Here is an 11,991-nt window from a genome sequence, read left to right as displayed (position 1 = left end):
TGTGCCAAGGAGGTTGCTCTTCGGTGAGCTCACTCGTGAAGGATGGAAAACCCAAAGCCTGGCTCCTTGCTGGAGCCGTGTGGCCACTGAGCTAAACGACAGTAGAGCCTACTCACCCTACGGACTCATTATTTTCTGAGATAATAATTTTTCCCTACTGTCTGAGCCATTTTGAATAGATTTTTCTGGTTACTTGCAAGAGAAAGCATTCTAACTGATATAGTTACTATTTTTTTTTAAAGATTTTATTTATTTATTCGACAGAGAGAGAGACAGCCAGCGAGAGAGGGAACACAAGCAGGGGGAGTGGGAGAGGAAGAAGCAGGCTTATAGCGGAAGAGCCTGACGTGGGGCTCGATCCCAGAACGCCGGGATCACGCCCTGAGCCGAAGGCAGACGCTTACCCGCTGTGCCACCCAGGCGCCCCATATAGTTACTATTTTAACTGGCCCCATTTAGTTAGGTTTTGCTCCTGAAAATGTCACAACATAGCCAGTGGGAGCCCCTCTAATTGGACATCGTGCCCTGTCAGTATCGCCTATGACTTTCTTGAGAGTGCCCTTCCTTTAATTTAAAAAATTTTTAGCAGGGGCGCCTGGGTGGCACAGCGGTTAAGCGTCTGCCTTCGGCTCAGGGCGTGATCCCGGCGTTCTGGGATCGAGCCCCACGTCAGGCTCTTCCTCTATGAGCCTGCTTCTTCCTCTCCCACTCCCCCTGTTTGTGTTCCCTCTCTCACTGGCTGTCTCTCTCTCTGTCGAATAAATAAATAAAATCTTTAAAAAAAAAATTTTTAGCAACAATCTCCTGTTCCGGGCATATCGTGAATTCGACCTGCTCCACGTACCCCCTATGGAGCCCAGGAGTTAGTGGAGAATAATATCCTAGGCCACGATCTGGGCTCCGAGGTGTCGGCATGGGTAGGAAAAAACCAGTGCTGCGACTGGGACCCGTTGAGTCACGACAGAGCCGGAAAAGGGCTAATTTCCTTGACGTACAAATGGTTCTTACACGTCAAGAAGAAAGAGACCAAACTCCAGCAGAAAGACAGGGCAGCTAGTTCGCAGGGAAGGAACTATAAATGGCTGCTGCGATTTGGAAAGACGCCCCACGTCCCTGAGAGCCAGAGAAACGGACATTAAAGCCACACGGGAGCACGTGTGTCACCGTCGGGTGGGCTGCGGCGAGACGGAGGGAAAGGGAGCATTTCCACACACGGTGACCTCGCTCACGGGAGTGTAAATCGGTACAACTTCTACGGGGGGGGGGGGGCAACTTTCATATGACAAATGCACACGTGCCTTTGACCCAGAAATGCCATTTCCGGGACTTTGTACTACATATATTCCTACATTCGAGAGATGATGTGTATACCCCGTAATCTCTTGTAGCAAACACTTTTTTTTAATTTATTTATTTTATTTATTTTTTAAAAAAGATTTTATTTATTCATTTGACAGAGACAGAGACAGCCAGCGAGAGAGGGAACACAAGCAGGGGGAGTGGGAGAGGAAGAAGCAGGCTCATAGCGGAGGAGCCTGATGTGGGGCTCGATCCCAGAACGCCGGGATCACGCCCTGAGCCGAAGGCAGACGCTTAACGACTGCGCCACCCAGGTGCCCCGGAAACACTTTTTTTTTTTAGATTTTTATTTATGTATTTGAGAAACAGAGCACGAGCAGGGGGAGGCAGAGGCAGAGGGAGAAGCGGACTCTAGCTGAGCAGGGAGCCTGACGCGGGGCTCGATCCCAGGACCCCGGGATCATGACCCGAGCCAACGGCAGACGCTTCAACCGACTGGCGCCCAGGCTCCGGAGAAAACACTTCTCTTATACTTCTGCAAGACTGCAAACAACCCAAAGGCCCAACGGACACAAGCCGGCAGACTATCTGTGGTTACATCAACACAGCAGCACCCTTAAGCACGAGGGAGCCGCCAAGTCCTGACACGGAAGATCTCCTGATTCACGCTGCCAGGCGGGGAACAGCGTGTACCATGTGCGACTACGTGCAGCAAAAGGACAAAAATGACAGCCACGTATTTGCTTGTGAACGTGCCTCGGAAAGAGAGACATCCGAGGGACTGAGGGAGGTGGGGAAACGGGGTGGCATGGGGTCGAGAGGGAGACGGGGGGGGGCATAGCTCCTTCTACCTTTTGCACTTGGGATCAGGTAAAAGCCCTTCCCACCAAACAAGTAAACAAGAAAATACGCATTTCAGACGTGTTGCTCTTGCCTCCTCTGTTTTACAGGGCGTGTAGTACTCCAGGCCGAGGCTGCACTGGGGTTGGTCTCACTCTCCCTGTGTTTATGGAGCGTGGGAGTCGGCTGCCTTTGCCCCCCGCCCCGGGAAGGACTTATTTATAATGGATCTTCCAGTGTGTTCCAGCAAACACTTCTTGACCCCCACAAGCCTGATACTATCCTCAGTCCAGGGGAAGTAAAGACGGTCCTGCTGGGAATGTGGTCCCCACCGAGGGGCAGCTCAGCAGGGCTGGCGATGTGGACGTACCCACAAATTCCCGTCCTCGCAAGTGGGCCATAACAGAAGCATGCACAGGGCAAAAGCATAGAGAGGAAATCTGATGAGCTCTGGAGGGGGAAAGCGGGGAGGGCTGGAATCGCCAGGGAGGACTTCTCTGAAAAACTGGTCGGACCAGGGATGAGAAGGCAGAACAGAATTTTCCAGGAACAAGGACTGCCAAGCAAACAACAGAGTGGGTTCTGGGAAACAGGGGCTCCACCCCAAGGGGAGAGAGGGGAGAGGAGGATAGCCAGCGGCAGGATGAGGCGCGAGGGCAGGCCCATAAGCAAGAGCTTTGAACGCCAAGAAGCTTGGGTTTGTATCCCGCAGGCAGGCCGCAGAGAGGTAGAGGCCGTGAAGCTAGAAAGGACGGAGCCCCAGCGCTTGGCACAGGGAGGGCTTCCAAGTGTTCCAAGTCGATCAAGTTAATTCAGTGGCCATGACGGACCTTATTCACACGCTCCTGCAGAGCGGCTCTCCTTGCCCTCTCCACCCTGCCCTGCAACCTTAAGCAACACCCTCACAGAGGTGAGCCCCCTCGTGAGGCCAGTGCGTGCGCCCAGCCACCCGCTCCATCTGTCTGCTGGGCCAGGCGTCCATTCCTGCTTCTGCACGGTTTCTGCCCCAATCCTCCCTCATCGGCTTCCCCCTTCCCTCCTTCTCCTCCCACCGGGAGAACGGTGTGCATCCCGGGGCCCCCGCCAGGCCCGCCTTCTTGGGCTCCGCCGCGGGCGGGATCGGTCGAAGACCCGGAGACCCGGGAGGCACCACACCCGCGGACCCGCTGGGCCTCCGAGGGGCGGGGTCCCGGGCTCGGTTATTTAGCGCGTCCGCTCTTCCTCCTCCTCAGACGCAGAGTTCGTCTTCGGGCAGCATGGGTCTCTACCGCATCCGCGTGTCCACCGGCTCCTCGCTGTGCGCGGGCTCCAGCAACCAGGTGCAGCTGTGGCTGGTGGGCCAGCACGGCGAGGCGGCGATCGGGACGCGCCTGAGGCCGGCGCGAGGCCAGGTGAGCCGCGGGGCGCGTGGGAGCCTCCGGCCCGGACGCCGCACACGGTGCGCGCTCGGGACGTGTTCCTGCGCTCGGCCTCCTCGGAGCGGACCCGCTACTCGCGGGCCCTGCATCGCGCGGGCCGTCAGCCCTCCTGTGCACTCTATTCTCAAAAGCTGCCCTTTCAAGCCTTCTCCGCGGTTGCTAGGTGTCCGACCCGCAGGCTTTCTCGCCCGCACCGCGTGGGGATGGGGGCGCCGGCGGAAGGGTCGGGGGAAGAAGCCCGGAGATAAGAACACCGAAGTTTCGGCCCACTTCCTCGCTCCCATTGCATCCACCCACTCCTCGCCCCGGCTCCGACCCCCCAACTCTCGCCGCCTGTCCGGGTCTCTCCAAGCCCGCCAGATGCGGCTGTCTGTCCCACGGACGCTTCCCAGCCCTCCCCTCGCGCCCCCCACCTCCCGCGGTCGCCCGCGCCTCCCCCTCTCCGCCTCTACCCGGGAACCAGGCGCGGTCCTTTCTGTCTCCTGGACCCCTCGGGCCTCCGCACCCCGAGCTCCGTCCTCTGTCAACCCCCCCCGCCCCGCCCACCGCGGCCCCTCGAACCTGGTCACCCTCACCCTCTCCACCGCCTCGCCGCTTCCGCGCGGCCTTTCCCAGCCCTTCTGCGGCCGGAGCGATTTCTCCCAAACATTCCCAGCTTCAAACGTGCCCCGCGTGTTCTCAGGACAAATCCCAAGCCCCTGGCTTATCTTCGAGACTTCACGATGTGGTCGCGCGCCTGTCCGCCTGTCTCCCCTGCGCCCCAGCTCCTCGTGCTCCTGCCCGGCACGCCTCCCCGCCTTTCCCTCTCCCACGCCGCCAGGCCGAGCGCTGCCTCCAGAAGGGGTGCCTAGACAGCCAGTCCTGCGGGAGGCTTGCTCTGGCCGTGGGCTGTCCGCGCGCAGCCTGGGGGGCGCGGGTGAGGGCGCTGCGACCGCAGCCTGGGGCCTACTCAGCCCCGCGTCTCCCCGCGCACCCGTGCGCTCCCTCCAGGCGCGGCGCTCGGCACAGGCAAGATCTAAAGGGAGGAAAAAGTGAAGGAAGGAGTGCACCTCCCCATGTTCTCTCCGCCGCCTCACGACGACGCACCTGCCCCGTGCGCTTCCCCTTCTCCTGGCTCCTTCCGCGTGCCTTTCCCAGAAGCCCACGGAAGGCGTCCCGCGGGAGCGCGGCTCAGTCCAAGGGCCCGGTGCCGCGCGCCCCGCGGATGCTGAGCCCCTTCTGTCCCCCGCAGGAGACGGAGTTCAAGGTGGATGTGCAGGAGTACCTGGGCCCGCTGCTGTTCGTGAAACTGCACAAACGGCACTTCCTTCAGGACGACGCCTGGTTCTGCAACTGGATCTGGGTGCAGGGCCCCGGGGCCAGTGGGGACGAGTTCAGGTTCCCCTGCTACCGCTGGGTGGAGGGCAGCGGCGTTCTGAGCCTCCCCGAGGGCACCGGTGAGCGCGGGGCTGGGAGTGGGAGGAGGCCTGGTGGGGGGAGCGGAGCCAGGAGGCGGGGCTGGAACCGGGGGGCTGGAGGTGAGGGGGGATGTGGAAGAGGTAGTTTGGCCTGGAGGATGGAGGAGGGGGTGATGCTGAAGGGTCAGGGCCAGCGGGAAAGGCGGGCTGCGGAGGCGCCCTGGGCGGGACCGGGAGAGGCATTCAGGAGAGGCCTCGCTGCCCGTGCCTTCCTCCCCACATCTAGGCCGGACCGTGGGAGACGACCCTCAAGGCCTGTTCAAGCAACACAGGGAGCAGGAGCTGGAAGAGAGGAGGAAGCTCTACCGGTCAGCCCCGGACCCCTCCCGACCCCAACCGCCCGCCGACCGGCCAGGCGCTCCTGACCCTTTCCTAGTACCCACATCTGCTTTCACTTCTCTGCACAGATGGGGTAACTGGAAGGATGGGCTAATCCTCAATATGGCCGGGGCCAAGATCAGTGACCTCCCCGTAGACGAGCGTTTTCTGGAAGACAAGAAAATTGATTTTGAGGCTTCGCTGGCCAAGGGGTGAGAACAAGGGGGGACGGGCATTAGGGGGGTGTTCTGGTGCAGGGGAGGCTGCAGGGCTTAGGACTGCATGGGGCTGGGCCAGCCTGGGGTGGGTGCCTGTGGTTATCAGTGGGATTCTCAGCGTAACTCTCAAACTCTCCGCTTCTCCTTCCCTGAAGGCTGGCAGACCTAGCCATCAAAGACTCTTTGAATGTTCTGACTTGCTGGAATGATCTGGATGACTTCAACCGGATTTTCTGGTGTGGCCAGAGCAAATTGGCCGGTCAGTAGCCCACCCCAGTGCTTCTCCCGGGATCCTTACCCCCAGACCCCACCCGATCCAGGGAACCAGGGCGGGGAGACCAGAGGTCTGGGTGCCTCTAGGAGGCTGGGGTCAGGCGGGGATGGGATCCGACCCCATAGCATCCTCTACAACTGCCATCCCCAGAGAAGGTGCGGGACTCCTGGAAAGAGGACGCCTTGTTTGGGTACCAGTTTCTCAACGGCACGAACCCCGTGCTTCTGAGGCGCTCTGCGAGTCTTCCTTCCCGCCTGGTGTTCCCTCCGGGGATGGAGGAGCTGAAGGACCAGCTGGAGCAGGAGCTGCAGGTGCTGAACGGCCGCGCAGTGCGACGGGGGCGGGGTCCACTGGGGGCCCAGCTGCCCGCTGGACGGCAGGAAGGGATTTGACAGGAGACATCGGGGTGGTCATGAGAAACGCAGCTACGTGCCTTCCTCCCAGAGTGAGACCAGTGAACTGGGGGGGAAGGGAGAGGGGGTGATGGAGACAGGGTCGAAATGATAGCAGCCCTCACCCTCTAACCCCCCCCCCCCCATGCAGACAAGCACGCTGTTCGAGGCGGACTTCTCGCTCCTGGATGGGGTCAAGGCCAATGTCATCCTGTGCAGCCAGCAGCACCTGGCCGCCCCTCTGGTCATGCTCAAACTGCAGCCTGATGGGAAACTCTTGCCCATGGTCATCCAGGTGAGTTCTGCTCCCCAGTGGTTGCACTCCCACTCAGCACCCCCACCCCGCTTCACTGAGTCCCCGCTCGGTGCAGAGGCCTAAGGCACCGGGGAGGAAATGGGAAAGGAGGAACGCTGGGGTCTGGCTGGAGAGACGGGCTGGGCGAATCTCAAGAATGTCCAGGACGGAGGAAGTCCCTGAGGACGGAGCAGTCTGGGAGGGCCCTCTGGAGGCGGCGTGAGCCTTGGAGGAGGCTCAGGACTTAGATCTTCAGCAGACAGCCGTCCTGGGGCGCTGGGGAACAGTGTGAGGGAGGGGGCCACACGGTACGGGCTGCGGGGCCCGAACACAGGAAGCTGGGGAAGGCTGCTGTGATGGGCACCTGCCTTCAGGACGGGCCGAGAAGGGGGACGCTGGATCCTGGGATTAGGGTGGTGGGTTCAGCGACTGTCCAAAGCACAGGTGATGGGCTCCGATGTGGGGAACAGCTGTGGGGTGCCGAGGAAAATTAAACTGGCCTGGGGTCAGGGAGAGAGGAAAAGGGGGAGTCAGGCAAGGCTTCTGTAGAAATGCAACAAAGAAAGAGGAAAATCAGGAGGCCAACTTTGAGGTAATGGGGGAATATCCAGATTGTGACGTGTGGCCGGTGACACCTGAGCACGCGGGCATAGCCAGCCGCATGGAGGCGGTGTGGCAAGAGTGTGGGACGGAGGAAGCAGAGGGTTTGAATCTTGCCCACGCTGCAGGGACCGAAGGGGAAGTGAGGTCGCAGTGGGGGAGCAGTTTCTGCAACAGGCATCTTACGCGGGGCGGCTGGGCTGAGCGGGTCGGGGAGGCAGGCGAAGAGCAGAGGCTGCAGGGACCAGCCATCGCCAGGTGGGCAAAGCTAAGCCGACTGGGAGGGGTGAGGGGATCTGTGGGCGCCTGGCACTCATCCCCACTCTCTGCTCCCCGCTCCAGCTCCAGCTGCCACGTGTGGGATCCCCCCCGCCACCGCTCTTCCTGCCCACGGATCCCCCGATGGCCTGGCTCCTGGCCAAGTGCTGGGTCCGCAGCGCTGACTTCCAGATGCACGAGCTGCAGTCTCACCTGCTGCGGGGACACCTGATGGCGGAGGTCATCACTGTGGCCACCATGAGGTGCCTTCCGTCCATACACCCCATCTTCAAGGTAGCTCCTTACTCCCTTCGCTCCAGCCTGCCCCTCTCCCTGCCCCATGGCACGGCCCGGTGTCCGGAGGCACCCTCCCTGGGGACTCAGGGTGGGGACAGCCAGCCCCGAAAGACAAGCGAGCCGGGAGCGGCAGACCGGCTGCTGTGCCATCCGAACAGGCCAGCATGTCCTCCCAAGGAGGCGAAAATGAGTCCTCGGCGGGGTGAGGCGTGAGAAGTCTTACCCTTTTTACGTATAAAGCACAGATGTACGTACGCTGTATAAACAGTACACACAAGTAAACAAGGATTCCCACGAGACAGGACCATCCACATAGCATGAAGTATATTTCTAGTATTTTTCTGAAGAGTCCTAAACTAGTAACCCACACACCAGTTGGGGGTACTCAGGACAACAGTAGCAGCCCGGCTCATTACAGATGATGGGCACGGAGTAGCCGCCCACTCACTTGTTTTCTTGGGGCCCTCCCATGGGGCAAGAGCCATTCTAGATGCTGGTGTGAAGCAAGACAGGCGAGGTCCTGATCTTTGGGGATTTTCATATCCATTAAGGGCTAACAGGCGATAACAACTGTATGGGAGCCTATCAGCTGTGATAAGTGCAATGCAGAGAATCAGGGCAGGTGATGTGAGAGTGAGTTAAACTGGGTGGTCAGGGAAGGCTCCTTTGAGAATGAGACTACAAGGAGCCAGCGTGAGATGGTTAAGGCAGAGGGACCAGCTAGTGCCAAGGTCCTGTGGCAGGAAGAAGCTTGGCCTGTTTGAAGGACAGAAAGAAGGTGAGTGGAATGGACAAAGGGGAGAGGGTAGGAGATGAAGTTCCAGAGGCAGGCAAGTTTGACCGTGCATTCTCAGTGGGGGGCCACTATCCACACCCCCCTCGCCCTCGTCCCCCACCGAAGGGAGGGACTCTCCCGGGCTCTTTTCCGACTCTGCCCTTCCCCACTCTTGTCCCTGCAGCTTATCATTCCCCACCTACGCTATACCTTGGAAATTAACGTCCGGGCCAGGAACGGGCTTGTCTCTGACATGGGAATTTTCGACCAGGTATGAGGGGAGCAGGGGCATCCCAGGGCTCCCCTCCCTCTGGCTCTGGCCCGTGGGATCGGGGCGGGCTGATCTGCCTGACCCTGCCTGGCCTTCGCTCCTCAGGTGGTGAGCACAGGTGGCGGGGGCCACGTGGAGCTGCTCCAGCGAGCGGGCGCCTTCCTCACCTATCGCTCCTTCTGCCCCCCTGATGACCTGGCCGACCGGGGGCTCCTGGGAGTCAAGGCTTCCTTCTACGCCCAAGATGCCCTGCGGCTGTGGGAAATCCTGGCTCGGTGAGGAGGGGGAAGGCAGGGCGGAGGCTGGGACGGAGGTCTGTGTCTCGGCTGGGGGGCCAGGGGGTGAGGAGGAGGAGGGGGAGGCCCGGGCCGGGAGGCTGCCAGCGAGCTTCCGCTGTGCGGGCCCCCGGGACAGCTACGTGCAGGCCATGGTGCAACTCCACTACAAGACGGACGAGGCCGTGAGAGATGATTCGGAGCTTCAGTCCTGGTGTCGAGAGATCACTGAGGTCGGGCTGCGTGGGGCCCAGGACCGGGGTAAGATTAGCCCCCGCCCCCCGGGACCTTTCATACGAGATAGTTCCCCTGGGAACCTCTCCAGAATCCTCTCTAACTTCTGCGCAATCTTCCAGAAGCATTTCCAACCCTATGAGAATGCCCAAAGGCCTTCCCAGATTCCTTGCCTAGCCGCTAGACACAGAGCCCCATCCTATGCCCTAAGAGAACCCCTCTAGGTCCCAGACGCAGTGGGACCACTGCTTGCTCGTAAATGTTTAAAAACCAGCTCCCTGAAACACAAAAACCAAAACCCTAAATTGTAGCATTTGCCCATTTCCACGGTGTAAATAGTCCCACTGTGGTTACCAGGGTGACGTCAGCCAGCTTGCTACAGACCTGAATGGTAACTGACTGGCTCTGTGGGCCAGCGGAGCCACACCAGTGCCCCACTGGGTGGGCCTGTCCCAGCCGATCCCCCACCCCCATTCCGACTCAGTCTGCGGTCGGCGCCCACGTATTCTGAGAGTGCTCGGCGTCCCTGCTGACGCCTGTCCTTTCCCGGCTCTGCTAACTCCCCGGAACCCCTTGCAGGCTTCCCCAACTCCTTACAGACCCGGGACCAGATGTGCCACTTTGTCACCATGTGCATATTCACCTGTACCGGCCAGCATTCCTCCACCCACCTGGGCCAGGTACTCACTATGGGGGCAGCTGGGAATTTGCACCCACAGTGGCGGCCGGCGCTGGGTGCAGCTGCGCTAAGGGCTTTCCATGCGTCGCAGGCACTGACTCGAGATATGTGCCCCTCCCTAGCTGGACTGGTACTCTTGGGTCCCTAACGCGCCCTGCACCATGAGGATGCCCCCGCCGACCACCAAGGACGTGACACTGAAGACACTGATGGCGACACTGCCCAACTTCCATCAGGCTTCCCTGCAGATGTCCATTGTCTGGCAGCTGGGCCGACGCCAGCCTCTAATGGTGCGGGTGGGGCGCCCCGGGGGCTCCCAGGAAGGGGCTGCTGCAGCCAGGCCTGCGGCTCTCCTCGCTGAGGGTCCCAGGCTCTGAGCTGCCTTTCTCTCTCCACCCAGGTGGCTCTGGGCCAGCACCAGGAGGAGTATTTCTCAGGTCCTGGACCCAAGGCCGTGCTGCAGAAGTTCAGGGAGGAGCTGACTGTCCTCCAGAAGGAAATTGAGACCCGGAATGCAAAGCTGGACATGCCCTATGAGTACCTGCTGCCCAGCCTGGTGGAAAACAGCGTGGCCATCTGAGCGCGCCTTCCACCCGAGCCATGCGCCACCCCTTGGTGCCTGCAGTCCCACCGCCTGCAGTCCCCACCCTGCAAACAGTCCCCTTTCCATGGTCTGAGCCCACACTGGATTCATTTTACTCTGGCCTCTCTTCCCTCTGCCTCCCTCATCAGTCGGGTCTCCCCCGGGGCAGATAACAGCCACGTGTATATAAACTGCTTCAAGAGTGGGACAGGGCGTCCATACATGTTACCCCACACCCTTTATGAGCCAAACATGATTCTGAAACAAAATCGAGTTTAATGGCAACGAAAAGATATTTAGACAACGAAAGAAAAGAAGTTAGAACAAACTATCCCAAAGCAAATACTGGGCAAAGAACGTAGCGCATCTTCCTAACTGGACGGGTCCTGAAGCCAGACCCAGCCCGACGCAAACCATTCACACAGCAATTCTCAAGATGTTTGTCTCCTGGCTCACTTAGAAAGTGATAAATGGAAGAAAACCGGGAGCGGGGGGGTGGGGGGGAGGGCATATCTGTAACCCGATTGCAGTTCCCCAGCTGGAAAGGTCCAAATTAAAATAATTAGCTAGAGGTGTGCCTGGGCGTCTGCCTTCAGCTCAGGTCGTGATCCCAGGGTCCTGGGATCGAGCCCCGCATCGGGCTCCCTGCTCAGCGGGGAGTCTGCTTCTCCCTCTGCCTCTGCACCCCCCCTCCCGCTCGTGCTCTCTCTCTCTCAAATAAATAAATGCATAAATAAAATCCTTTTATTTTTATTTATTTATTATTTTTTTTGAGTTGTGCACAGAATCTTCTATTAGTTTCTAACTTACAGGCCTCATCAGTGCCCCCGTAGTATTGTTAAGAGACCATTTTCCCTTGCTTAGAACTAAATGAGACATTTTTTCAATTGCAAGTCATTTCTCACCTGTGGCCCCCGAGTGACAGGATACATTTCACTCCGCATCGTTTGCCTTATAAAATATGAGGTGTCCTGCGCGCTTTTTTGCCAAACTTCAAAGCAGCTTGAAAACCCTTCTTAAGCAAAAAAAGCCTATTCAGGGACCAAACAGGATCTTGACAGAACTCATGTTCAAATGGTCACGATTCGCAGCTGTTTTATCAAATGCACATGTATTCTGAGAGATCTGCCAGCTATCTAAAGCCGAGAATTACACGGTCATCACTCAAGTACTATTAATTTACCAACCACTGCATGCCATTTTCAAGTTCTAAAATGCCCACACTAGAGTAATTTTTAAAGAGATCTTCTCTTTTCATCCTGTTCATTTCATCAACTTCAAACAGTCATCTTTCAATATCCCCTCTCATCAGGTAGTTTTTGGACTGACACTTAGCAAAACCTCCAAAACCATTTTCAAACTAAAAGCAAAGCTTACGAGCGCCTGGTGGCTCAGTCGGTGAAGCGTCTGCCTTCAGCTCAAGTCTTGATCCCAGGGTCCTGGAATCGAGTCCCACATCCGGCTCCCTACTCAATGGGGAGTCTGCTTCTCCCTCTTCCCTTTCCCCC

General features: G+C 58.7%; 1 protein-coding gene and 1 long non-coding RNA gene across 2 annotated transcripts in view; one reads left to right on the top strand and one right to left on the bottom strand.

The window, feature by feature from the left end:
• Positions 1-3,375: 3,375 nt before the first annotated feature.
• On the top strand, positions 3,376-11,222 carry ALOX15 (arachidonate 15-lipoxygenase). Its single transcript, XM_026520787.3, has 14 exons — positions 3,376-3,530; positions 4,789-4,993; positions 5,241-5,322; positions 5,422-5,544; positions 5,706-5,809; positions 5,975-6,135; positions 6,368-6,511; positions 7,454-7,663; positions 8,626-8,712; positions 8,818-8,987; positions 9,127-9,248; positions 9,801-9,901; positions 10,023-10,190; positions 10,301-11,222. The coding sequence occupies exons 1-14, from the start codon at positions 3,396-3,398 to the stop codon at positions 10,478-10,480; spliced, it is 1,992 nt and encodes a 663-aa protein (XP_026376572.1). The 5' UTR covers positions 3,376-3,395; the 3' UTR covers positions 10,481-11,222.
• LOC130543577 (uncharacterized) overlaps positions 6,884-11,991 on the bottom strand; it is an 88,952-nt gene continuing 83,844 nt past the window's right edge. The window contains exon 4 of the long non-coding RNA XR_008959034.1: positions 6,884-7,011. This is a non-coding gene — a long non-coding RNA (uncharacterized LOC130543577). The remainder of the gene's footprint in view (positions 7,012-11,991) is intronic.

This window comes from Ursus arctos, unplaced genomic scaffold (assembly GCF_023065955.2).
Source record: "Ursus arctos isolate Adak ecotype North America unplaced genomic scaffold, UrsArc2.0 scaffold_14, whole genome shotgun sequence".
In the NCBI taxonomy this organism is placed as follows: domain Eukaryota; kingdom Metazoa; phylum Chordata; class Mammalia; order Carnivora; family Ursidae; genus Ursus; species Ursus arctos.
This window is presented reverse-complemented; position numbering and strand designations above follow the sequence as displayed.